At 34.6% G+C, this 27,314-nt stretch overlaps 2 protein-coding genes across 2 annotated transcripts in view; both read right to left on the bottom strand.

Annotated features, from left to right (window-relative positions):
• The window catches only part of LOC118735588, a gene marked incomplete in the record, with an annotated part of 46,462 nt that extends 41,293 nt beyond the window's left edge, over positions 1-5,169 (bottom strand). Inside the window, 1 exon segment of the mRNA XM_036465422.1 lies at positions 4,889-5,169.
• A 9,748-nt stretch (positions 5,170-14,917) lies between these two features.
• On the bottom strand, positions 14,918-16,032 carry LOC118750363 (zinc metalloproteinase nas-13). The gene has a single exon (XM_036485086.1). The coding sequence runs from the start codon at positions 15,887-15,889 to the stop codon at positions 15,116-15,118; it is 774 nt and encodes a 257-aa protein (XP_036340979.1). The 5' UTR covers positions 15,890-16,032; the 3' UTR covers positions 14,918-15,115.
• Positions 16,033-27,314: the final 11,282 nt, after the last annotated feature.

Below are 27,314 nucleotides of genomic sequence, written 5' to 3'. Positions count from 1 at the left end.
GATTTTATAGTCCTGCAATTGACAATATTCAATATTACTAAACTGAAAATGAAAAGTTCAAAACAATTGATATCAAACACCCCACGTTTTGTTTTCGGTGGAATTAATTTGATTGTCAATCACTTTAATCTTATTTTAGATTGGTTTTAAAAGTTTAATTAAATCAAGTTAGGGAACTTCCTATTCCTGTTTCTTAAAAACATAAATATCTAATAACACCGTCCGCAAAAACAAATTGCCAAAAATCAACGCGGTTTTTTAGCAACTGCAACTTTGTTATATTAAAAATGGATGGGCTATAAATCAGCATACTTCGAATTTTTCTGAAAAATTTGATCAGAAAGTCGGAAACTAGTTTGCAAATTTATTGAATTTTCCTGAGATTTGCACAAAGTTTAGAGATTTTGTTTTTATGTCTTGTGTTGTAGTATGAACTATATTATTATAAAAAGTTGGCGAAAATAAATTAGAATAAAAAACTTTGCATAGTTTGCGATAAATTCTCTATACCCATACTTTTGTCCGGCACTGTACGTGGAAAATTAAACAAGTTTCAAAACAAAAAAAAAAATATTACGTGGTTTAAAATTTACAAAGCTTATATTTTTAGATTGTATAGAAAAACCTAATCGTAATTTTTACCTATAAGGTTAGGTTATGTTTACAATTTTAAAAAACTAAAATCAGGCCGCCGTTTACTCCTAGGGGACCCGCACCAGGGAAAAAGCCTAGGGTCCCATAGATCCTAAATCCGGAACTGCTTGGATGATGGTCACTTCAATAGCATGAACGTATTTGTTTAGGTAACATCAAAAATTTGTTTTGGCGAAATTTAAACACTTAGCGAGATGTTTTCAATTTAAGAATAAATTCATAAAATATAGTTATTGGACTAAGTTAAAACATTTTTTGGGAAGAAAACACGAAATTTGACGATTATAATTATAATTTCTGCTAATGCACTAAATATATATTTATATACATACATACATCCCTATATACAGCTATGATCAGAGATTTAGCACCGAAATTCAAATAAACAGACGCCGAAACGCGTAGGAGGATTAAAGGAAAATTTCGTTTTGGTTTTTATTTCAACCGGCCGTAAAGCTACAAAATCAGCATAGGTACATACATATATATGAATATAAAAAATTCCAAAACATCAAAATGATATTGTTTGCAACTTATATTTCTTTATTAATATGCAATAATTTTCCTTTGAAATATAATTCAATCTATAACAGAAGCCACATAACTAAAAGTTTCAAAGCTTGCACAAATTCCACAAAAGTTAATCAAACTTCAAAAAATGTTCATCAAAAATTCAAACTTTTTAATCAGAATCTTTAGAAAATGTTCAGGTATGCAGTTTCGTAGCCTATTCAACTTTAATCTGATGAAGTGCAAGTCTAAAGTCCCCACAATTACCGTAGGTACAAATAGGGCCGTCGAGAGAAAACTCGGGGCCCGGACGAAAAAATCATGGGCCCTATGCATAAACTGTATTAATTTAAAAGCATGTGATAATTTTTTTTAATTTATAGATTCAGATACAACCAGTACGGATCGGAATATATTATAATATATAAAATACGCAAAGGGATTTTTTGTCCAGGGCAAAAGATCTCTACCGTTCGACCGATTTTCAAAAATGAAATGCCAAATTAAAGGCTTGGTCTATAGATATGCAAATTGGTTATATTTTTTCGAAAAGAGTTGCCACCTGTTGAACAATTTAACTCAAATTATTTAATAATCAATGCCATCATGTCTGCACTGTTCCTCCGGCCTTCCGAAATGAGGTGTCAAATGAAAAGGCTTGGACTGTAGATTTTAGTTTGAGAATACTTGTGAAAAGGAATTTCAAAAATGAGAGGTGAAATTAAAGACCTTAGCCTGTAGATGTGCGATAAAGTTTTATTTTTTTGAGTAAGAAGTTTTTTCATCGGTATAAGGTGATTTGAAATTTGAAGAAAATAAACACATGCACTATGCGGGACTGCTCTTCACTCAGAAACGGCTGCACAGTTTTGATGAAATATGCCACTCGTATCTCTTATAACTCTGACTAATATTTGGAATATTTTTTAAGTCTTTGAAATTTAATTTTGGGCGTTTAAACGCCATGCGGGCTCACTAGTTTATAATAAAAGACTATAACGAAGGGGCAATTACATTGTAAAAAAATTAAAAACATGTTATGGTTCTGATATATTGGGCCCTTTAAAAAGCCCGGGCCCGGGGGGATTCACCCCTTTCCCCCTCAGTCTCGACGGGCCTGCATACAACGAATAATCAAAATCAATTTTTACATGGAAACAAATGCGCAACACCCTACACCAAAAAAATTTTATTAGACTAAAATCAACTGGGCTAACAATTATGATTAAAAATTTTGTAATTTTGATGGAAATTTTTGAGTTTGATTAATTTTTATAATATTTGTGCAGGGTTTGAAACTTTTATTTACGTGGTTTCTTCTATAGCTTGAATTATATTTTAAACTAGCAAATATCCAGCGTTATTCTCAGCGCCTTAAAAGTGTTTTTGTTAATTTAACTTAAAACGATTTTTCAAACAGGTAGTACCCCTCTTCAAAAATATTTCAGATCGATACCCGTATTGCAATATTCAATTTATCTTATCAACTAAATTAAATTAAAATTTTCAAACAGGGTGCAACCTTCCGCAAAAATGTTTTCGTCTGTAAGTCTTCTTAAACCGCTTACTTTTAACAGCAATATGGGCATATTTTCTTTATCTTATCAATTTACTTAAACTGAAATTTTCAAACAGGTGTCAACTCTAAAAATTCATCGGTGAAAACTGTAAATACAGACAGACAGACAAAAAATCCTAAATTGTTGATTTGGCTTCTGTTGCTCTTATAAATAATATGGGGGATATTTATTTTTCTTTAATATCTACTATGTACAATTTTAATATGTACATACATATATGCATAGATGAAAATTATTAAAGATAAATAAATAAACATAATTGCAAAGAATATAATTTTGAATTTCGGTTCTAAATCAGTGACCAAGTATTTTCCCATTAAATTGAAAAAGTGCTTTTTTTATACCATTTTTACAAAAAGTGATTTCATTTTGTCCTCTTTCTGCAACATTCTCAAATACAACCTTTTGTAAGGGACTGTCAAAACTCGAACTCTCTAGTGAGCAAACTTTTAATAATTGAATCATGGTCTAAAGTAAGTACGTATGTATTTACATATGGTTATACATGCATACTTATGTACATGGGTACATACTTCCACACTACAGCAAAATGCTAAGTAGAAGAATCCTGTTTCGCAATTTGGCAAACTCCAAATTGATTTTAGACCCATCGTTTTTTTGGCAAATTGCTTAGATTTACATGTAGAATCCTCCTATGCTATACGCCTATAGTCGAAAAAATAGAGCCGACCTGGTATACATATCTATACATAAATATGCATACATATTTATACAGTATATACGTATGTATGTATGTATGGATGTATGTATATAGGCACAGTTTGACATTTTTATTATAATTAAGTTTCACTCAGCACTTGTAATATCACTTTCACGTTCGACTCAGTGAACTTTATCCACATTATTTTTATGTATTCATACATATGTAGTAGTGTATAATTTAAATTAAATTAAATAGTGCAGATACTTATATATTGATATCGTGGATTTATTTATGTATATATTTACATATATCTGCCGTCGGCAAGAAGAATACGAATTAATGAACACCTGCATTAAATAGTACATATGTGCATACATTTATACATATTATATATATACATACATATGTATTTCCAAATTATTGCCGTCAACTTCACACGCGCCAGTAGTATTGCTTTCGCTTTGGCCACATATTAAACATACAATACATCACATTCCACGGCTTTTACTTTTTTTTGTACTTTTTACAGCCAGGTCAAAAGGAATTCACAATTGCCCACATCAACAAAATCACTTGTACAACTACATACATACATATGCATATACTACATACATACACATATTAGTACTTATACACATACATATGTATGTACACATGTTTTTTGTGCAGAGGAGGAAACTTTCACATTTTGCATGGGAGTATAGTGGCTATTGCCTGTGGCTGTGCTTTTATAACCAAAATTTTCTTTCTCCCGCAGTAATAATCTTTATATTTTGGTATCTGCGACACTAAGGCGTATATTTTGTGTTATGCACTTTGGTATTTTTATTTACATACATACATACATATGTATGTAGAAGGTGTTATTCCGAGCTTAGGTATGTACCATATGTACATATATATATACATATATAACATCCACACATATATGTAAATGCAGCATGTGACCAAGCTTAAATTGAAACTACCACTATACTCGCCGCTTCGCCATTGCGAAAGATGCGCACAGAGACGGAGAGGCAGTGTCACGAAACGACGATGAACCGTCCTTGACTCATGTAAATTCCACTTCGCACAAACACTTCACAACTTTGTTCTCCTGGGCCAAAGCTAGTTGATCAGCCAAGCATACAGCTGCAAGAACAGCGCTCGGGGTGTGGCGGGGATTTTGACCAGCGCCAATATGCACCGAAAAGCTAACACAAACATTCCTGCACTTTGAATTATTTATTCATATTCACATTCGAACCGTTACGGGGCGCTTTACATTTTACGTCAGCCGTTTTCCGCTGCAAGTTTAGCTCGTTTCCGGATAACCGAAACATTTTGCTTTCCGTTCACAATTGAGACCCGTTGTTTAATACACACTGCACTCACCTCTGTGACAAGCTGCACGCACACTCATGCTTTAGCAAAAAATCCATAGATAATAATGATGGATACATATGCACATGTATATCGAAAGGAGCTAAGAACATACCCCGGAGCGTTCGACGCACTTGGAACAGAATTTCGTTGCAATATTATTCAATGTAAGTATGTATGTACTACATGTGTATGCTCATAGAAGACGTTCAGCACCCACATACCTATGTACTTGTATATGCACACTAAATCCAACAAACAACAAGGCTAATGGGTAGAGCAGCTACAACAAGCACCACACTATTTAGATATGAAGTAGTCTTCCGCCAGCACCGTGTTCGTAATATGAACCGTTCGAACGTCTTTACACTACGATTTCACAGAGAGAACTGCTAATAGGGATGAAAAAGTGCCGACTTTGAGGCGCACAGAATGGAAAAATCCTACACGCAAAAAGTGAGAATGTGCTTCCTATGAACGGGGATAGCTGGAGAACAGCTAGAGAGCGTACCCGCAAATGAGTTCATTCCAGTTGCATTCTGCGAAATCTAGCTGCTACGAATTTGTTGAATCTCTAATCCAGTGGGGACGATTGTGCAATGAGAGAGGAATTAATGTTCTCTCTTCTGGGACTTTACAGCTTTTCCATTGCGCATATGCGCGCAAATTTAGTCATTTCAGTGGGTTTTGTACTCCTAATTCGGAAATTTCCGTTTGGAATTGACTTGTTGTAGGTCGCTTCCAAAATTGTCATCCGAAAGTTCAATCAACGTCAATGCAATTTCTATACATGAATACATACATATAAGTAGTAATACATACATGTACTAAATGAATGAAGTTTTGTACTACGTATTATAGTGTTCGCTGTTTAAGAAGAGTCAACTATTCCAAGTACTAGATTTCCAAATGATTTTCACATAACCGAAGGATGCTCGTTGTATACTTTCCGTGCTAGAGGGCTTATGTCCATCCGTACCACTTGACCGTATCAACATGATGAGTGACTTATAAGTTGTGATTTTTGTACGACGAGGGGGCTCTAACCTAACTTCTCAGTCAGTTCGTTGACGGTGAGCTTTATCCTTTCAAACAATACCCTGGATGGTACCGTATAGCTACGGTGACCATCAATGCTTTATTTTAAAGGATAGTCCTTTTTCTCAAAGTGCTGTACTTTCACTTTATTTATTTTTCTAAAAACCTATTTTCCCTTTAAAGTACTTTTTAATACCATATCAGACATCAATGCATTTCAAATACTATAGCCCGGCAGATACAAGCTTTAAAGAATGAAGGGGAAGTGTCAGAATACACTGCGACAGAAGTCATAAGAAGGGACGCCTTTACGCTATCTATATATTGCCAGTGAACAGAGCCAGTTGATAAAATCAGCCCACCTGTGGTAACTAAGAATTATCGAAATCGGTTAATGTGGTCCAAAGGTATGCGGTAACATACATAAAAAAAAAACAAGTAAGAGCAGCGCTGTCTTTGGCTATGCCGAAAGCTTCATCCCCTTTCATGAACATCTGAAAATTTTACTTTAACAGATTACTGCATTTGAAAAAATTTTATATTTACAGCATACATAGATAGAGGAGATACATATGTGTATAAAAAAATATATCTAAACAATCAGATGTATGGAAGATATACCTTATCTAGCACCAATCTAAGTGATTTTCACTGCTGTATGATCAGTATGTAAACCGGTAACACAATTTAATGGGCTTAGCTTCCTACATAAGGGAGGTATATCGTAATAACTGGTATCTGAACAATCAGAGGTTTAAGAGATAAAGCTCATACAGCATAGATTTTGACAATTTTCTCAGTAGACTTTGTATTATTATTTATAGAATAGCTTGCGAAATATATCAGTTTTAGCAGTCCAAATAAAGGAGTTTTACAGTAAAACCCCATATCTGAACAATCAGTTGTATGGCGGATATAAATAGGTTATAGTGACCCGCTCTTTGTTAATTTTACTGTAAACTTTCTGTTGGTAATTAGTGAAAATATTGCGAAATTTCATGTTTCTAGCTGCATAAATGGAGGAGTTATAAAAAAGAATCTCTAATCTGAACAAACAGTTGTATGGAGGCTATAGGTTATAGCGACCCGATCTTCACCATTTTCACTGTAAGTATTTTTTTGATAACGGGTGGAAATATTGCGAAATTTCATGTTCCCAGCTGCATAAATGGAGGAGTTATCGCAAAAAATCTCTTATCTGAAGAATCAGTTGTATGGACGCTATAGGTTATAGCTACCCGATCTTCGGCATTTTCACTTAAAGTATTCTTATCATAATGAGTGACAACAGTGCCAAATTTAATGTTCCTAGCTACATAGATGGAGGAGTTATAACGACAAATCTTATATCCGAACAATCAGTTGTATGGGAGCTATATGTTATAGTAGTCCGATTCTTCCGGTTCCGACAAATGATTAATACATTATAAAAATACACCCACCTACCAAATTTCATCCGGATATCTCGAAAACTGAGAAACTAGATTGCATACAAACAGACGGACAAACAGACAGACAGACAGACGGACATGGCTAAATCGACTCAGCTCGACGATCTGAGGGCAGTAAGTGAACAGCTGAACAGTTGCCGTAGTGAAATTCGTCAGAGTAAACATAATTGCGGCGCACGACGGGTGCGTCAGTTGTTATTTTGATTTGAAAATGTTCACTAAAATCAGGGTACGAAAATAAACTATATTGTACGTTACTATTTCGTTTCGTTTATTACTTCAACAGTTCAGTATAAAACGAAAACAAAACAGCTGAGTTCACTTTGGCGATAGTACACTACAGTAGTTTAGTAGTTACAGACGAAACAACATGCGAAATGAATCGTGCAGAGAAAACTATATGTATGTATGTACACATATGCAATAACAAACACAAAACGAATGGCTGCAATGAAAAAAAAAAAAAATGTTTTTTATTTGAATTGGATATGAAAATTTACAGAAAAAAATATTTTTCACGTAATTGAAACGTTTGTGATATCATCCTATGGGACAATTGTCACAAACGAAAAGCAAACGTTTCTCGTTGGGGAAAATGACAGTGAATCTTACAATTTCTTTCTGAATATGTACAAAACTGTACAAAACCACAAATGATATGATGATCGATGAGCAAATGGGAATTGTTTTGTACAGTTTACTTTCGTACTCTGACTAAAATTAAATATTTTTTTCGGAACGTACATGTACATATGTAGATTTTCTGGAAAAAAAAATTAATGAAAACATTGGCAAACTTGTGAAAATAATAAAAATTACTGCAATCAACACTCAATCAAGATTGTGACGTCCCCGCAGGACGGTGAAATTATGGACCATTCCATATGCCTTAGTGAGTTTTAAATTTGACAGCGGTTAACCGTCGATCGCTTTACCGTTGTCCGCTACAATTCTGGCTAGAGCTTTAAACGAGTACAATGGGTGCAATCTAGACTGCGAAAAAGCTGGAGTATTTTAGTTAATCCAGATACGGTTTTATTATAGACCAGTACTCATTTTCATTGACCGATGGGGGTTACCGTTAGAGAAATTTCTTCCACCCCTATTGCGAGTGTCGACTAGTAGTAGATAAACGACTAGTTTTCGATTATAGTTTTTAGTCGCTCATCCGTCTTCAACTCTTTGTTTGTCGCCAATAATTCATTCACACTGACTTATTGAATGAGACAGCGACGTTCACAATATCATGGAAAAGCGATAATCGAATAATAGTCGTTTATCTACTACCAAACGACATTCGCAATAGGGATGTTCACCTACTAGATCGGCTGTAAACAATCGAGATTTTTTAATTTACTCCGTAGTGACTCTTTCTGCATTCTTGCGATCATTCCAAAATATTTTCAATATGCTGACCAGCGGCGATGAGATCTAGTCATTGTCTTCATTTGCAAAATGTCTGCTGTAGGTTCCAGCAACGTTGAATATTTGGCAATTGTCATTTAAGCAAAGATGAACATCCGCCTTGTTATAGCAGCACACAATTGATACGCAGACTTTCTGTGAAAAAGTTTCCCTTAATTTGCAACTTTTCTAAATCTTCTACAACTTCAGGAAAATTTTCTGATAGCCTTATATTTTTCCGACCATCTTGTTTCACACAAACGTGGTATATTAGACGCATAATTCTTGCGTATCGTTAATTCGCGAAGAAAAGGTTTATCACATCTTTCCGTTCATCACAGAATGGTCGGAGAAACTCAAATGGGGTTTTAATTCATTTCTGTACAAATTCAATGCTTAATTATGTGCTTACTTCATTGTATCAACGATGAAAAACGCAGGCTTATGTGCAAAGTACCTATCATCGTACAGTTTCATAAGTAAAGTAACTCTTCTTCTTACCGTTTTTCCTGGCTGGCTGTAGGTGTGTATTTGGCAGGCTGTAGGTGTGTTTTTGGTTAGTTTATTGTTGTTTTTGGTTCAATGTTTTAGTGTATTTTAAATAAATAGAAATGGAAGAAATTGTAATAGAAATGGAAGAAATTGTAAAAGATAAGAGCAAATGCCAAAAAACAGATGATCTCAACTGTAGGCATTTTATGGCAATCAGCTGATAGTGTTTTTACTTAAGAAACTGTACGATGGTACCTATGTTCGATTACGCATACAATTTTTTATTTTTTATTTCTTAATTTTTAAAAAATTCTCCTTCGTTATGTAGCTGTAGGTGGGGCATTTACCGCCGCCTGCCCCTACCTGGCTACACCCTTGCTAATAGTAGTATCATGAAACATTTTTCCTCGAGTCTACTCTTTTCTTTCGTATTTATTCACCTCTCGACTATCCCACTCGCAAAAATAAGATGGGTACTTAGTATATCCTCCTTGCATTCCCATTAAAGTAGATAAAACCTTTAAATCACTGCCCACTTGCCATTTATTTGTCCCATATCCAATGTTTCTAAGTATTTGTTCCATTACAGTGTAGGACTCCTTCATATCAGTAGCGTATGCTAGCGGAACCTACGGAAATATGTGTATATTTAGAAGAATATTTAGATAAAATCATTTGATAAGTCTTCATAAATATAAAACTTTTCATTCTTTACTTTTGTTTGAGCCATCAATAAAAAGTCTCCACTCCTCTGGTACTAGGGATGTTAATACTTTCGATTTTTAGGATCCCGGGATTTTCGGGATGTCGTTGGTTCAATCCTGGGATCCCGGGATCAATCCCGGTATTTAGATATTTATTATTTTTCAACAACTTAAATCGAAAAAATTTCATCAATATGGTTTGAGAAGCTCTACCACCATGAAATAAATAATAAATAAATGGGCTTGGAACGTACTTGTTTATTTAAAGTGAAAATTATTTGATAAGTAATAGAGCGAAAGACAGTAAATAAATCTATATGCTTTCAATAATGCTTTAGCATATACATATATGATAAAGTAACTTAAGGTATGTCGAAAAAAGCTAGATGCAAAAAAACTTAAGTCAAACATTTATTTTCTGGTTCAATGAAGTTCATAATACTAGTGGCGGAAATAAAAGAAGCGCTTTATTTCGACCAGTTTTATCTATATTCCTTTTGTTTACTAATTATTTTATTTTATTTTTGTATAAAAGTCTACCTCATATTACATATAATTAAATGCATATAAATGCGCATTTCTCTGATGTCATGATTTTTTTTAAACGACTTTATAATTTCAAAGATAAGATTAATTCCAAAACTTATTTAAAAAATGCAGTGCACTGTACATCAAAAAATGGGTACCAAATTAAGAAAAATTCTGTAGAATTTTTTGAGTTCACAAGGACGAATAGGAATGCCCCTTTAATCTATTTTATTTTTTAAGCTAATAAAGATAGTCCTTAACATATAATTTTTTTAAAAATAAGAATAGCAGAATTTCAAAGATATTCAAGGATAAAATTATAAAACGCCATTTTCAATACCTACTCGTCACTTACGCACCCAAAAATGTAATGTGCTTTAACTTTACAGAATCTTCTCTTTATTTTGATACCCATACTGGTTTTTAAAACTGGCCAACATAAAACGTTTCTATTATTATTGCCACCAGGGATTTTAGGCAAATAATACCGGGATTTTCGGGGCTTAAAAAAGATCGGGATCCCGGGATTAACATTCCTATCTGGTACATAATTGTAACCCAAGAGACCGAACAGTTGCGGTATATCTGCGCAATAAGCGAGGTGTGATTATCTTTGTCCATTTTGAAAACCTGCTTGCCTGCTTGTAGTTTTTCCGGTCTTCGTTACATTTAGGAGTAATATTAAAATTATTGGAAGGGATTTAAAAGCATTGGAAGGGATACGAAGCCACTGGATGGCATAGGAAGTTATTGGGGGGGGATAGGAAGGCATTGGAAGGGATACGAAGACATTCGAAGGGATTGGAAGGAATAGGAAGGCATTGGAAGGGATAGGCAGGCATTGGGCGGGACAGGATGGCATTGGAAGGGACAGGAAGGTACTGGAAGGGATAGGAAGGCATTTGAAGGGATAGGAAGCCATTGGAAGGGACAGGAAGGTACTGGAAGGGATAGGAACGCAGAGGAAGGGATACGAAGGCATTGGAAGGGATACGAAGCCAGTGGATGGCATAGTAAGTTATTGGGGGGATAGGAACTCATTGGAAAGGATACGAAGGCATTGGAAGGGATATGATGGCAGTGGAAGGTATAGATAGGCATTGGAAGGTATAGGAGCGCATTGGAAGGGATACAAAGGCTTTGGAAGGGATAGAAAGGCATTGGAAGGGATAGAAAGGCATTGGAAGGGATAGGAACGCATTCAATGCTTAACGCTGTGCTTACTTCATTGTATCAGCGATGAAAACGCAGGCTTATGTGGAAAGTTCCGAATTCGATGACGCATACATTTGTGTATTTTTTACCTCTTAGTTTTTGAAAATTGTCCTTCGCTATGTAGCTGTAGGGAGCCATTATAGAATGGACACAAAGCGCCTCAGCCCTGACGCAGAGCCCAGTGGCGGTAGCAGAGAAAAAAGAAAAGCTCTCATGCGCGATAGAAAGACCACTTGAAGGAGGATTTGGCTTCATTTGGTATTTGGTTATGCAATTACGGCAACCGACAAAAAGAAGGTGTTAACTTTTCGCATGTTGAAACTTCAAACTCAACGCAAAACCAGATGGCAATGCAGTATAAAAGATAAATTATGAGCAGGGTTGCCACTTTGGTAAATTTTTACCACAATTGGTAGAAAAAAATTGGGTTGGTAAAAAGGTAATTTTTTTGTCTAATTTTGGTAGATTTTTGTTGAACTTTTCGTTACCGATTTATCTTTCGTAGTTATCTTTATATTATAAACTAGCAAATGCCTGGCTTTCTTCGCAATGGCTTATAAGAACTTTTGCGTTGACCAATGCTGAAATAGTATTGTTTAGGTTGAAAGGACTGAAGAGCAGAGACTTGCTATGAGTTTTTATTTCCACCTATGAGATATCTGCAAGTATTTAAAGATTGGCCGAGAGTGCGTAATCTTCTCCTATAATCCTGCTGTTCCACAGGATGGGAGACTTTTCCCGCTCAAACGGGATCATTTATACTCCTACCATGTTATTTCTAATTCAGCACACTTCTTCTTGAAATACCCAGGACCCGTTGATGTGCCTAGGATATCTCTATAGCTTAATCAATTTTGCACTTCTCTGTATGCTTACTAATAGAATGGTGCTTTATTAAGTCATCTAAAATATAAATTTGTAGAGGGGCATCTGAATATCGTGATTTCAGCGCCATCTATGGTTTGGGTCCATTTATTTTGGAAAAACACTTCTTATCATAAAGTTAATACCCGTTAAGCCATGTCATACGATAAAGACTGGTTCTCGAAATATCTCGACTCCGGCGTCATCTGTCGGCCCATGTTTTGCAAATGTATATTTTACGATTCAGAGGAGAATTACAAATTCATGTGACATATATGATTCCGAAGTTATGGATGATTAAAAATTTCACTCCTATAGGATGTGCCACGCCCCTTTTACAAAAGTATATGTACTTTACTATAAGCATCTACCATATATACATATATATGTCAACACACCAAATTTCAAATTGTGAGTTACGGCTTCGAAGTTATAGCTGATTAAAAGTGTCACGCCTATGGAAGGTGCCACGCCCCTTGTCAGATCTAATTTTTGTATACCCTAGGTTACGTCCGAGGTCACTCTCTATATACCAGTTAATGCCCCATAAAAATCCATTCAGTAGTTCCGGAGATTAGTGAGTTCAAACAGACAAACAATCTACAGTTTTATTATATTTAGTATAGATTCTTTGCATACTTTTTATATACTTACATACGTATAAATGTATATCGATATAAGGCGAACATATCATGCTCCATTCAAAACTCATTTTACTGGAATCCCGAGGAGCCTAAAAAAATGACAGATATGTAATGACGCACTATAATTGTTCGAAAAAAAAATTAAATCAACGCCATTTTTTATCAATAGAAATTGTTAAATAAAAAAACACAAAAGACTGGTGGCAAAAAATTAAAAAAAAAAATCAACGGGAACCACATTGTGAGCTATACTCAAGTATTATTTGCTTTAAAACTCGGTATCTCAAATTGTTCTAAAAATTCAGAGTAAAAAATTCGAAATTGGACGAAAATTTTTTGAATTTTTCTAAATGTTGTATATAGTTTGAATCCTTAATTTTTATGGGTTTAGTTAAAGCAACAAACAATTTTTACTTGAAAAACATTGCGAATAATAAAAAAAATCACCAAGTGCTTTTTTAAGTCACTGTATTTGTGTATAATAACTCTAGTTGAAGTTTTTCAAATTATGAAGTTTCGGTGTTGCCTTTAGTTTCATCACTTCGGCTTTGAAGGAAACTGCGAATATGCCAATAATATGACTCAAATTCCGTATTATTAGTTAAATAATAAGTTCATTAAAAACAATTTTTATGCTTATTGAAATAACTAAAAAAAATAATAAAAAAAATAACAAAACCATAGTTTTTATTAAAATAACTATAAATAATTTATTTGTAGATGTTTTCCAGACTTGGTAAATTTTTCTCAAGTGGATGGTAAATATTTTTTTTCGTCAGTGGCAACCCTGATTATGACCCTATTATGTATTGCGGCTTTTGTCTAATTGCTGGTCTAGTAGCCATGGCTACCAGTTAAGCACTTTTTCCTATGAATAGCGAATAATCTCGGTATATAGAAAAGCGCAGACAACATAAGGGTTTACTCTTTTTGACATGTACATTTCGAAGCAAATAACAAAATCGTCATAGGCAGTAAACAGAAAATTCCGCTACCAGACTAAAGGTCTGATTATGCATACTTCGCATCAGTGCAATTGAAATGTGACTCAAGTAAATGTTAAGCAAAATCTAAACTCAACAGATCGCTAAGTTTTTACAAGTTCTGCTAATTACTGCGTAATGGAATACACATAAAATACATTAAAAGTACATACAAAATTACAGTTTGAAATTTATGCGAAGTTGTGCGAAGTTATACTAAGTATACATTATCAGACCATTAATAGCCAACAGTCAGTAGCGAGTAGCAGCTATACGTAATGCGTATATGGTTGCCCATCGGCTACCAGTCGCCATACATAATAGGGCCATTAATCTGCTAGGTGGTGCAGGTGTCGAAAACCCCATGTTTATGGTCCGCTATGGTTCATATTTAGAACGTGGATGTTGGCATGAACAACTGGCCCAAATCCGCAAAGGAGAGAGGCAACTGGCGAAGCTTTTTGGTTTTGGTCCAAACCGACAAACGGTTGTACTGCCAAACAGGAAGAATAAGTATTACTTTTATGGAAAAAATGATTTCACAAAAAAAGTAGCCGTTAGGTGCTGCGGGGTCTATTTTTTTAATAATTACTAATAAAAGCTTGACTATTTTTTTTTTTAATTACTTGTTATCACTTTGTTTCAAATAATTATGTGACTAGATTTGGTAATAGTTTCTAGGACATTTTTTCTGCGAACCGAACTAAGAAACTAAACTGTTTGGTTAATGAGCTAATATTTATCATTATTAAAATTAACGTCAGGCTATGGATCATATTCGACACGTTTGTTTAAAAGCAAAACTAAAAGACAACCACAGCAGTTTTGTGGGTGACTGTCGACTGATGAAACCAGGTGACCAAAATGCAAAGAAGAAAATTTTAAGCAACTGTCAAAGATGGTCCACAGTTTGACACTCACATAAAACTAAATAATTTTTTTCGTATGATTGTTTTTTCCATGAATTTACCATCGGAAAAAATTTAATCGTGTTTTTTAGACATTGATTATATTGTTAATTAGCATTTGTACATAATTTTAATTTTTGTCAAATCTCCTTCCGAGGGTCCCAGAATTTGTCCCATTTTTCGATCTATCACTGTATTACCAATCCTTGCACGCATTGAGGGTTTAGCCTGATCCTTAGCGAAAGCAAACTGTGAATAGTGCATAAGACTTTCATAGTCATACTTGACGTTGTAGGTCGTGGTATATATTTCAGGATAGGCTATAAACTGTGGCCAGTACTTTTGAGGAATATTTGCATATTCGATTTGCACATACTTGTTACGATCGGGGCGACTCTGTTCGTGATAGAGACCGAGCACATGCAATGTCTCGTGCTGTATTACGCCGCGTTCGCTTAAGCAATATGAATTAAGCACCACATCGTGTGGCCCTGTCGGTGTTAATGGATTAAACCCAACGCGTGTACCACACATATCCGGGGATTTCTTGTAGTTTATGTACCGTATGTTTCCATCTCGAATTTCGTCATATTCATTAAACTTTAAGCAGGTAGTATCATTGAACACCCGTAGTGCTGCATGAACATTATCCGCTTCGTCCTTGCTGTAATCAGATGAGATTTTGTAGCGCAGTAATTTGCTGGGCCAGCGTTGTAAAGGCGAATTCACTGCATTACGAGTTTTGTCTTCTGCCTCTTCATCTTCGACGTCGATTTCATTAAAATAATTCTCAAAGTTTTCTACGCCAGGAGCCGTTTCTTTCGTATGAACAAAATTTAACAAAATTAGCATGCTAACCAAAATAAAACCTCTGCGGCGACACATTATGTTAAATGTCTTCAATTTTCGAAACTTACCTTTCAATATGGGACCCTTTTATATGCCTTTTCAACTTCATTAGAATGCTACTTTAATCACAAGACCGGATTCCAATGCTAATTGCAAGCGATAGATCGTATCGCTCACGTTCTTCAAAAGCGTATTAATTTAAAATATACTATTTTTGATATACTGTGCCACAAATGTTCACAGTTCTTTTATTTATCATCTTGCCCTTACCCTGAAGCAATAGTTTGTTGTAGTTGAATGCTAAAACGACCATTAAGAACCCTCATACGCATATGGTTAAGATGGGAGCAGAAATAGTGTATGCGTTTTCGGACACACGAAGAATTTTGAGTTAATGCATTTTTGAGGAACGTGTGCTCAACACATTTTATGTATAGACATATTCGAATTTATGTAGAAACAACAGGTTGGCACCCATATTTAAGAAAGTGTTAGGCCAAACGTTTTCTTTATATTGTAGAATGCGCCCTCGTTATTTACTGCTTTGGTGGGAGATTATATGTATGTACATTCGAGAGAGTCTCAATTATATTTTTGAGCCAAGTGCTCACACACAGTAGAAATATCATGAAACCCAGTGGGAATTAGGAGCACGTAATAATGCCTTATTAGCAACTTACTCTTCACCTGGCAGTCATTACCATTTCCCTGCCGAACGTCCCTTACTTTTACAAAGGCATGGCCGCCTTATGTAAGTAGGAATTTAGAATGTACATTTGGTATCAGACATACTTCTGAGCCGCTTTACAAAGTAAGTTACGTGTAATGCAGAGCAGTCGCTCGGAGTAGTTCGGTGCTTGGAAATAACTTCGGCTGCACGTTATTTTGCAACTGACAACGTAATGTGTCTTCGGAGGTGTTCATTTTGCCCTTTACTAGTAGATGACTTTGGCCATGATGACAATTTTGGTACTAAAAACTGAAAGAAAACATGGCTTACCTCGCAAGGTGCTTACCTATTTTCCCAGTGGGAAATTCTGCGGATCATATACACATATGTACATTCGTATGTGTGTATGTATATACAGTGTTGGAAAAAATAATAGAAACAACTTACTGAAAAATATTAAATCAATTATATCAACACTAGTTATATATATTTTTTGGAATGCGCACCCTGTACAAATATCAGTTAAAGCTTGTTCTTTTGCAAAACATTATATTCCGCTAGTTTGTATCCTTTTCACTTTATGTGCGAGAGAGTAAACAATTGAATTGTTGCGCTTGGAAAAAATAATAGAAACAAAACGTGTTTGTTAATATTGGTGCTTTACAAAAGGTAAATTAATTATTTTTGGCACTTCTAATTGCGTTTTTAAAGAATGCTAACTAAAGTAGAGTTATACTATAGGTTATTGAAACATAAAAAATAATAAAATGGGCCGAGCTAAACACTGCACGGAAGAGGAGAAGAATTTAATAATAAGTTTAAGAAAACAAGGAAATTCGATGGGTAAGATAGTAGATATGGTGGGCTGTTCCAAAACGAAGGTGTTCCTGCCCTTCATAGCGTAAAAAACCAGAAACACGACGTACAAAGCGTAAAATGACTGCTAGCGATCAAAGGCGTTTAATTCGGCATTACAAAGTTAACCCTTTTCTGTCTTCAAGAAAGCAGAAAACAGAATTGAATGTCGATGTAACAAACCGAGCCATGACGTACAGATTGGCAGAAGCCAAACTTTCAGCCAGAATCTCTAGAAAGGTACGGTTGCTGAGCCTTAAAAACAAAAACAACAGACTTGGTTTTGCCAGAAAACATCTTTTTCGTCAAAATGGTGAAAAATGTGCTGCAGTCTGATGAGACAAAGAGTAATATGTTTGGATCAGATGGAAAATAGTACGTAAAACGTCCTACGAACACAGCCTTTGATCCACAACACACGAAAAAAAAACGTTTAAGCACAGCGGGAGTTCCATTATGGTATAGGGCTGCTTCCCGAAGGAAGAAGTTGGTCCAATACTTTGGATTAAGAACAAAATGTGGGAGCTTGACTATGTAAACATATTACAGATGATAAGGCTTTCCTATGCTAAAGAGGAAATGCCATTGCAAGATAATGATCCAAAACATGCATCAAAACTGGTAAAGTAGTGGTTAAAGAAGGAAACAGTGCAGGCTATGGAGTGGCCGCCACAATAGCCAGACCTCAACCCTATTGCGCACCTTTGGGCGGACTTAAAGAAGAGAATCGAGCCTTTTAAAGCCAGCAATAAAGACGAATTGTGGCGCCACATTCTAAAATCGTGGTATTCCATTCCAAAAACTTCGTCAATTCGCGGCACCGAATATGAGAAGAGGTAATCAGGCAATGCGGCGATTCAATAAGCTATTAAAACAATAATATTTTTGTAAGAATTTTTTGTTCAAAGCATAGTTTATTTAGAAATAATACTTTGTTTCTATTATATCTTCCAGGCCAAAATTAAAAAAGGGGCCACAATTTATTTATGGCTTATTGCCCTTGCAACAGAAGTCTAGATTTTAATTAACGTAAACGAAATATACGAAATCGGAATGTGTTTAAAATTAAAGAGTTCTTCAGACAATAAAAAATATATGAAAGCTTTATGTTTCTATAATTTTTTCCAACACTGTACATATTGTCGTTTAAAGTACAAAACTGCGTATCGTCATACTGCAAAACCGCGTAACTGACATTGGCTGCCAAAAATTGGATTTGCTCACACAAGCTCTTGGCTCAATCCTTATCCATTCGTCCTGAAATATACTAGCCAGAAATGCGATTGAATTATAAAAAAGATACGGTTGCCAGACGTACTGATTTTATCAGTACAGTACTGATTTTTCAACTCTTGTACTGATTTTATTCATTTCTTCAATCAGTACGCTAATGTCCTGATTTTTCAAAATTTGTACTGATTTGTACTGAATTTTCTATTCAAACAAAATACATACTTTAGTATTTTCTTAAGGTTCTTACATAACGTGGGAAATTCCTTACACTGTATTGTAAAAAGTAAGAAGAAAATAATTTAATTATAGTTGACATATTTTAGATAATGTTTGATATGCCCAAGAAATTAATACAACAAAAAGATCAATCGTTTTATGGGCATATCGCCGGGTCATTACCTACCAGTTGCGATAATATGATGAAGCTTAAACTATTTAAAAAGAAGGCTTAAATTTTAGTCGAGTGTTTGCATTTTGTTGATACGCGGTTTTGCGGACGAAATCCGCATCTTGATTGGAATCCCTTAAAAATGCCGATTTCAAAAAACTTAATGTTTTCTTATTTTGGGAAGGTTGTTATTATACATCGTCTTTTTATGCCAATAATATTCCGCAATTATTCAAAAAATTCACTAGGGTTAAAAATTGGTAAGTTAAAGTTGTTTGGATGGTGTTCAATTTCTGTTTGAATTAGGGCTTTCCGATTTCTGCTCGCACATTCTCGAGCATTTCGATACCTGGGAAATCGAGTTCTCGGCACAATCTCGGGTATCGCCATTCTCACGATTCTCACCTTGTAATCTTTTTATCATGGTTCGATGTACATAAGTGTATTATTTGAGATTGAGGGCTCCAGCAAAGAAAGTGAGTAAAAGTAATAAATGAAGAGGAAACGTGCAATCTGGTATGGTTGGACAATACAGACCTCACTGGAAAGGACCATGCACATGCTTGATATTCTGGAGAGCGACGAGTATTGCGCTTGAAAGAAATTCAACAGTTCCGGGTTTAAATACCCTAATTTAAATACGCTTCGATACACGAGAATTTCGTGAAAAAGCGATCCTCGCGAGAAATTGCCTCTCGAACAATCTCGGGAAATCGAAGGCTCTAGTAAAAACTAGTACAATAATAAAAACATTTTTATTTTTGTAACTTCACAGTTTTTGTATGTATGCAGTGTTGGCAAAATGCTAATCTGATTAACGATTAAAAATTAACGATTAAAATGTTAATCGCGATTAACGATTAAAATTAATTAATCGTAATCATCTGTATGATTAATGATTAAATTTTTGCCAAATTTGAGCCAATTTTTCGTATTGCCGTATTGCCGCTCGCGAAAACACAGAAATCGAGAATTCATTTATGATGACTTTTGCAATCATTCACAGTATATTTTACTTAATTTTTTATAAAATTTTATTATTTCAACCAGTGATTCCCAAAGTGGTCCAGGCGGACTCCCAGGGGTCCACGGGAGACTCGACGGGCGTCTACGTTGGCGTGAACAAATATGGGGCCCCATGAGTTGTAAGTGGGGGTCCACGAAAATTTATCTGGTTTCGAAAGTAAACAACCAAAATAGTTGCTTGATAGCCTCTTTATTTAACTTAAAATTTTTGAGTGGTGTATAGTGCTCTTGACGCATTGCTGCACTTACCGTCGCTTCAGAACCGGATGTTGGTATAACACTGAGTGTGGCGCGGCGGAAATTTCTGGCGGCAGAGATTTAAACACTTGTGTAGTTCCAATGCTACAGGATTGTACGCCACCATTAGATTTGTTGAAAAGATTCTATACTGTTGAGTTCCTTGAGACTGAATGCAGGTTTAACTTCAGCACATCGTATTTGATATTTTATTACAAATACATACATTGTTAATCAGTGATTTTTTCTGATTACATTGCTTTTAAATTACTTTACTCTTAAATTAACTCCGGAATGTTTTTACTCTTCACTTATTTCTTACTAAATAAACCCCATATTTTTCTTTTGCCTGATCCCCATTTGATATAAATATTTCCGTTACCTTATTCCCTTAATTAAAGTGAACTTAATTTTTTAAACATGTGGCAACCCTTCTACGTGTCGTTCAAAATCATTTCAATTGATACCCATATGGTAATATCTAATTTTATTAAAATTTGAAACAGGTGGCAACCTTTTCCAACAAAAAAATAAAACTTTATTGCACATCTGCAGGCCAAGCCCTGTCATTTGACACTTCACTTTTGAAAAAAGAACGAACTATATGTACATACCTATGTAATTGCCACAAGAACCCAAAATGTCAACTTCAAACTGCATTTACAGTGAAAGTATGAAAGTTATCCAAAAGCAAATTGCATTTTTGAATTTAGCGTCCTCAATTTTACTAAGAATCGAATTTTGATTTAAATCCGTCCATAATTCTATTTTTGCCCACATTTTATATGGAAGGGAAGCACTGTTCGGCGATGCAAATTTACATAGTTAGATCTAATCTTCAAATTTAATTTTTTTCCGAGCATTGGGAATATTTAGAAATACCACGCCCATTTCTAGAATATTCTTTGATTGAAAAGGTTGTGGAACAAATGTTAAAGAAGCGATATTCTGACGAAATCCGCAACAAAATCTGCGTTTTGCAAGCTTGAGTCCTACAATTGCCACGCCCATTTTTACTGGTTTGTCGCCTTAAAAAAAAATCTTGCCGTACAAATATTATACCTGGACAGGTACTCTATCGGAATCTGCAATAAAATTTAAATCCTTGCAAAAACTTGATGTTTAACACCTTACTAAATATATCTCAATATAAGTTTTGGAAAACAAATTACAAAAAATTGTTGATTCTCACAAAATAAATCATCTCGTCATAAAGAAAAATATTTTAAAAATAGTTCTTAAAAAACCTCCGGTTTTTTTAATTACGTTTTTTATAGAGAATTAAACAAAGAATACGATGGTATAATTTTAAATCCCTAATTTACTGGTCTTCACTATGCAAATCATCTTCAAAAAGTTCAATTGTTAATAGCTAAGATAGCTTTGGAACAATCTTGACCACCTTTATATATAGAAATGTTAAGCCCGTTTCTTTAGCTTTAAAACGCCGTTAAGATGAAGTCTCTACGATGCGCAGACCCCAAGATATAACGATTTGAAGTATATATTTATATGATTTGTCAGAATTACGAAAAAATGCAAACTTTGACAGATCATATCTACGAAGAATAAAAAAATTAAAAAAAAAAAATCCTCGAAAACGTGTTAGCTTATTTCATGTATAGAACCCATAAAAAATTTGAAGCCAATCGAAAGAGTGACACCAAATTTGGTGTCCGATATGAAAAAGAATGTCTCATATACAGCATGGAATAACTGTTAATTTGAATCGTGCTTCATATCGTGCTTAAATGTTGTTTAGTTTCCGGAGTAAGAGAAGGTGCCTCTCTCTTTTATTCATTTCGGGAGTAAATAGAAAACTTTAAATTTTGAGCTTGACAGTTTTTTGTAAATTAGCGATTTTGTGTTGTTTATGTATTATAATAAAAAAATCGCAAATCGCATTTAAAATCCTTTATTTAAATAAAAGACACAGTTATAATTTTAAAATATTTGTGTTTGTATTAAATTATTCTATTTAATATTTATATAGATATTTATATGTAGATATCAATTTTACGTACTTATGTATGTGTTTCTTCACGCATCATAAAAAGCCTGCTCTCCTTTTGTACTAAAAAAGGAGCCAAAGTCGGCTTTTTCTTACAAACTTACTTATATTTTATGCTACACATTTAGTTATCGCATTGCGTGCTTCTAATTTATTTTTGCTATCATGACATTTTTGTAGCGAGCTAATCACACGGTCGAGTCTTCAACACTTACATACATAGTATAATGTAACACGGATTGTGAATGGCATTCAATCAATTTTCGCCTATATTAGTAAAGTAAACAAAAACCAGCTTTATATGTTATTTAATCCAACAATGTTCATTGTACGTATGTATGTACATATGTATGTGTTTTAAGAATTTTATTTTAGCTGGTATATACTTACATATACATACAGTTGCGTGCAACTATTCATCAACAACGAGGTACCGCTGTGGATTATATCAACCCGAACATAAAATACTTAGTAGTAGTCAGAAATAAAATTTTTTATGAGCTTCAGTAAAACGAAGCCTTGGCTAGAAAAACCTGTCGAAATTTCATGGTAACCGTTAAACCGTTATAAAAATTTATTAAAGTTTTTATACAAAAGTAAGTAAAGCAATCGTGTAACGCATATGAATTTCTTTATTTTGCTTCGAAACTACTTCATTTCGGACAGCCTTTGTTATATTTTCTTACCGGCAGATCCGCCAGGATAAGTACTCATACAGCAGATTCTAATCCCGTTTTAAAATTATGGATTTCAAAGTTATTCAATGGTAAATAAGAAATACAATGGTAAAACAAGTTTCACGCATAAAGGTAGCCCGTAAAATCATCAGAAGAAGATATAAACTCTGTGTAGAAAATTTTGAAAAGAACCCGAGCAAGGTGACATATAAAGCTCCATCGAGATATATGAAAAATTATGAAGTAAATGAGCTGTCGATGATGATTTCCTGAAGTGATCACCCTTGGAAGGAATTCCTGGAAGAAGCCATTACTCTGCGCAGACCAGAGAAAACATCGATTACAGTTCGCAAAGAAATACCGCCTCTGGACTCTTAATGAATTTTCACTGTTTCGTGGTGAAACAAAGTTAATTAGGGATGTACGAGATAGAAAAAGAATATTCAACCACCCGCAACACAAAAATAGATTGGTGAAACCAAGGTACATTGAACAGGTAGTATCAGTAGAGCAGCTGATTTGATTTATTTTCAAATTATTTGGTCTCGAAAATGTCAAATACTTTTAATTTTTTCTCACAAAAATTCTGAATTGTTAAAATCCATTTGCATGTGAAACCTTTTTCCATACAAAACAAGCGATTGAATAGCAGCTTTTGGAACGTTCGCCCAACTCGGCAGCACGACCGCTGATTACTGGGCCTTGCAAAGGATGGATCAATACTTCGAGAAGCAAACAAATTTACTAGGAAAGAAAGTTGCATAAATTTTTATTTTTTCCAATTTCAGTTTTTTATTTTTTATAATTTTTTGTATTTCACATGGCACGCTTTGATTTAGAAGAAAAAATTCAGAACAGTTTTTGACACTTTCGATACCAGAAGCAACAACAAAATACACGCAAATGTTGTTTTTGCTCTACTGATACTACCTGTTTAATGTGCCTTGGGTGAAACCCATGATTCAATAATACAAGGTTAGATAGTTATTGACAGCTGCGGTTTGACACTCCCTCACAAAAGGTTGCACTTACGAAGGGCAGAAAAAGAGGAAGAATGAAATCCCTTGGTGCGAAAATGGTACGCAAAGTAGGCAATTATTACTGAAATTCCTTTTGTAAATTCGAATATATTTGCAGGAAATCTAGCATTTTAAACGAAACAATGAACGAAATATTAATATATCTACGTGAATTACGTAATTTATGTGCTACTAGCTGTATAAAAACTGCAAAAGTGCTCAATATTAAAATGAAACTGCTATGAGATTTATGTAAACATCCAATTTAAAAACAATTTATGTATTCATCAGTTAAATGTGCCTCATATGCATATACAGATAAATATATTGCGCAAAAGCTTTTACTTCTATTTCACACCAAAGCTACACTTTTTCCAAGTAAATTTGCAAAGAAGCAACACGGTGCGACTGCTAAGGATCGGTACGAGAGAGATAAATGCCAGTTTATCGGACCTTGTATTATTGAATTATGGGTGAAACCGGGCATTAGATGTTCATTTACATAGACTCAAAAACCGGTCGACAGATTTGAGTAGTCGCCGATTTGGTCACAGTGCGGTTTCTAGACATTTTTCTAATCCGCAAACGTTCAGAAAAACGTTTCAAATTTCATTTTATTATTATTATGATGTTACTTTAAAACATTTTAAAATATTTATTTAAATATGTACATACATATATGTATTCTGACAGTAGCTGAGTTGAAAAGGAACTTGCAGGAGATCCCAGGTTCGAATGCCATCAGTATAAACAGTAGGGGTATTCTCTGAGTCTTGCAAAGCCCATGCATGGTGCACAGATTGCACGGATTGCACGGTTAAAACCGGTTTTCGTATGGGACAGCTTTGCAAACCGTGTAATCCGTGCACCGTGCAAGACTCAGAGAATACCCCTAGTATTTATTAAAATTGAATTAATTCGTTTTCAACGAAAAATTTAATCAGAGGACTTTTAGAAAATCCGCGTTTTCAACGAAAAATTTAATCAGAGGACTTTTAGAAAATCCGCCGAAAACGTATTGGTTTACAAACATTTTCGGATACACACTTTGGCGGGAGAACGTATCCGAAAAAACGGCCGAAGTGGAATCGAAAACAGATGAAACATCAGTTTTTTTACGAAACTATCCCCTTGACATGTTGGTATACATATATTGTACATACATATGTACATATTTGAACAACGAAAACATATACAATAGATGCAAAAATTTTTTTGGTAAAAATTCATACTATTTCGTTACGCTTATATTTATGCTAGCGGATTACTATTCTTTTGTATATGTTTTTAATATGCACACAAATTTATTTATTTTAATAAGATTAGCGGTGCACTTTTTGCTTAAGCGCTTCTTGATAAAACCAAAAATCGTTCAGTTTGTGCCTTGCAGTCTCCTTATGTACATTAATTTGTGAATAACGTTTTCTTTATTCCTAGATAGTCGTTTACTAATACCACGGCGTAAAAGCAGCCGTCTTGTCGAGCAATAAGTAACAGTATATCCGAAATTTCAAATACATTCCAAAAAACTCATGGGATTCATACTATTTTTCGTCATAATTTCACGATTATTCCAATTAAAAATATATGTTGTTTCACTGCAGAGAAACTATTTGTATATGCAGAGTTGCGACACATTGCAACCATAAACATTGCACATTTTAAATACTCAATATAGCAATGAACAATTTGGCGTAAATTTGGAAAACTTGGTGGGTCGGTAGTTTTAAAAGAGGTGCTTCAGTTAATAGAGGAAGAAATTTGCAATCAATGTTCGCTTTTGTTTCGCCAAAAGGGCGTAACTCCACAGGAACAAAAATTTCAAGTTAATGTTTTGTTATTTTCACCATATTCTGTAAAAGCAAACTGCATTGCAAAATGTTAAAATCGTTCAAATTATTAAAAGTAAGTAAGTAAAATATATGATACACCTTTTAATTTTCGCTCCTAAATACGCTTCAAAGACATTCCCAGCAACCACAAAAATGTAGTCGCTTGTATACATACACACTTTGTAGCAACTGCAGTTGTCAGTTGAAAGTTGCCAGTTGCCATCTGTAATATCGTTTTGGCAACTAGCAGCGCAACTGAAGTTCGATTGCTATGATAATGTAACATTCGGTTTGGGAACGTTTACCTTGCAAGTATTTGCTTTGTTTGCTTTTAATCAGGGACGTCAACCGGTTAAAAAATGTTGTCGGTTAGACTCAGCGGTTCGAACCGTTTTTGCGCCTTGCGCCTGGTCCGCCATAGCTGGTTTTTTGGTCTTTGAACCGAGGTTTCGGTTCGGTTCGGAAGGTAAAAGTGTCAAATGAAACAACGCGCGCAAGGCGCATTCATATAAGGAGGTAGCAATTGCATATAACTAAAAGTGCCAAATAGGAAGTTACACCATATCGCATTGGATGACATTCTGCTGTGCTAGTGTAGTCAAAAATATCATATCAGCTGTTCAAGTAACACCACCTTTAATAGAAGCGCCTTGAGTGCTCAAGATTAAGTGTCAAGTATTTGTCAAATGAGATGGGTTGCCTTTACATTTGACAATGTCACATGGTATGTATTACCATATTTAGCAAAAAGAAAAAATTCTATTGAAAATTAGTTGAAACGAACTTTTAAACCTTTGTGAAAAATGGTTCGGTTTTCGGTTCGGATCAAGCATTTGTGGAAAATTTCGGTTCGGTTGATGGTTCAGTTAATTAATAGAAAAAAGCGGGTTTCGGTTCAAAACCGGTTCTCGTCCCTAATTTTATTGTTTTGTTCTATTGTAGCGATTTCTCAACCCTCCCCGAGACCTGCAAATCGAGTTTTACATTCCTTGAGACAAGCCGTAAGGCACTCGAAAAGAATTGGCTTCCAGCAAAAAAAATCTAAGTTTATCGCATCAACCATTCAGGTTCAAATAAACTAGTATCCCTTTGTGCTGAATAACATCCTTTTTCAGTTTTTTTGTTTATTTATTTATTTTTTTTTTTTTTGTAGTTTTCTTCTTTATAGCACGTTTATATCAACTCACTTTCTTGTTATCCGATTTCACTAGCAATCGATTATTGTGCAACTTACCGATTAGCTAGAGACTTGAAACTTTAAATATTGCTCAGAGGCCGATGGCTTCGCATGCAATATTTGACAGTCTGTTGGTTTTATCGATATTTATAAAATATATAGACGATTTCAATTTCATACTTATCGCATCTAATATGCGTTGAATAGCGCTGTGTTCAATATCCACATGACTTTTACAGCGCCTAAAAATATGCACCATAATGATGTCAACTGTAAACGTTTTTATTCTGCGAAATTATCCTCCTGCTTATAAAAGATAACATTTTCACATATCGT

This window comes from Rhagoletis pomonella, unplaced genomic scaffold, assembly GCF_013731165.1.
Source record: "Rhagoletis pomonella isolate Grant_MI unplaced genomic scaffold, Rhpom_1.0 Rhpom_scaffold_00001, whole genome shotgun sequence".
Lineage (NCBI taxonomy): Eukaryota > Metazoa > Arthropoda > Insecta > Diptera > Tephritidae > Rhagoletis > Rhagoletis pomonella.
The sequence above is the reverse complement of the archived record's forward strand: the minus strand, read 5'-3'. Positions and strand labels throughout refer to the sequence as shown.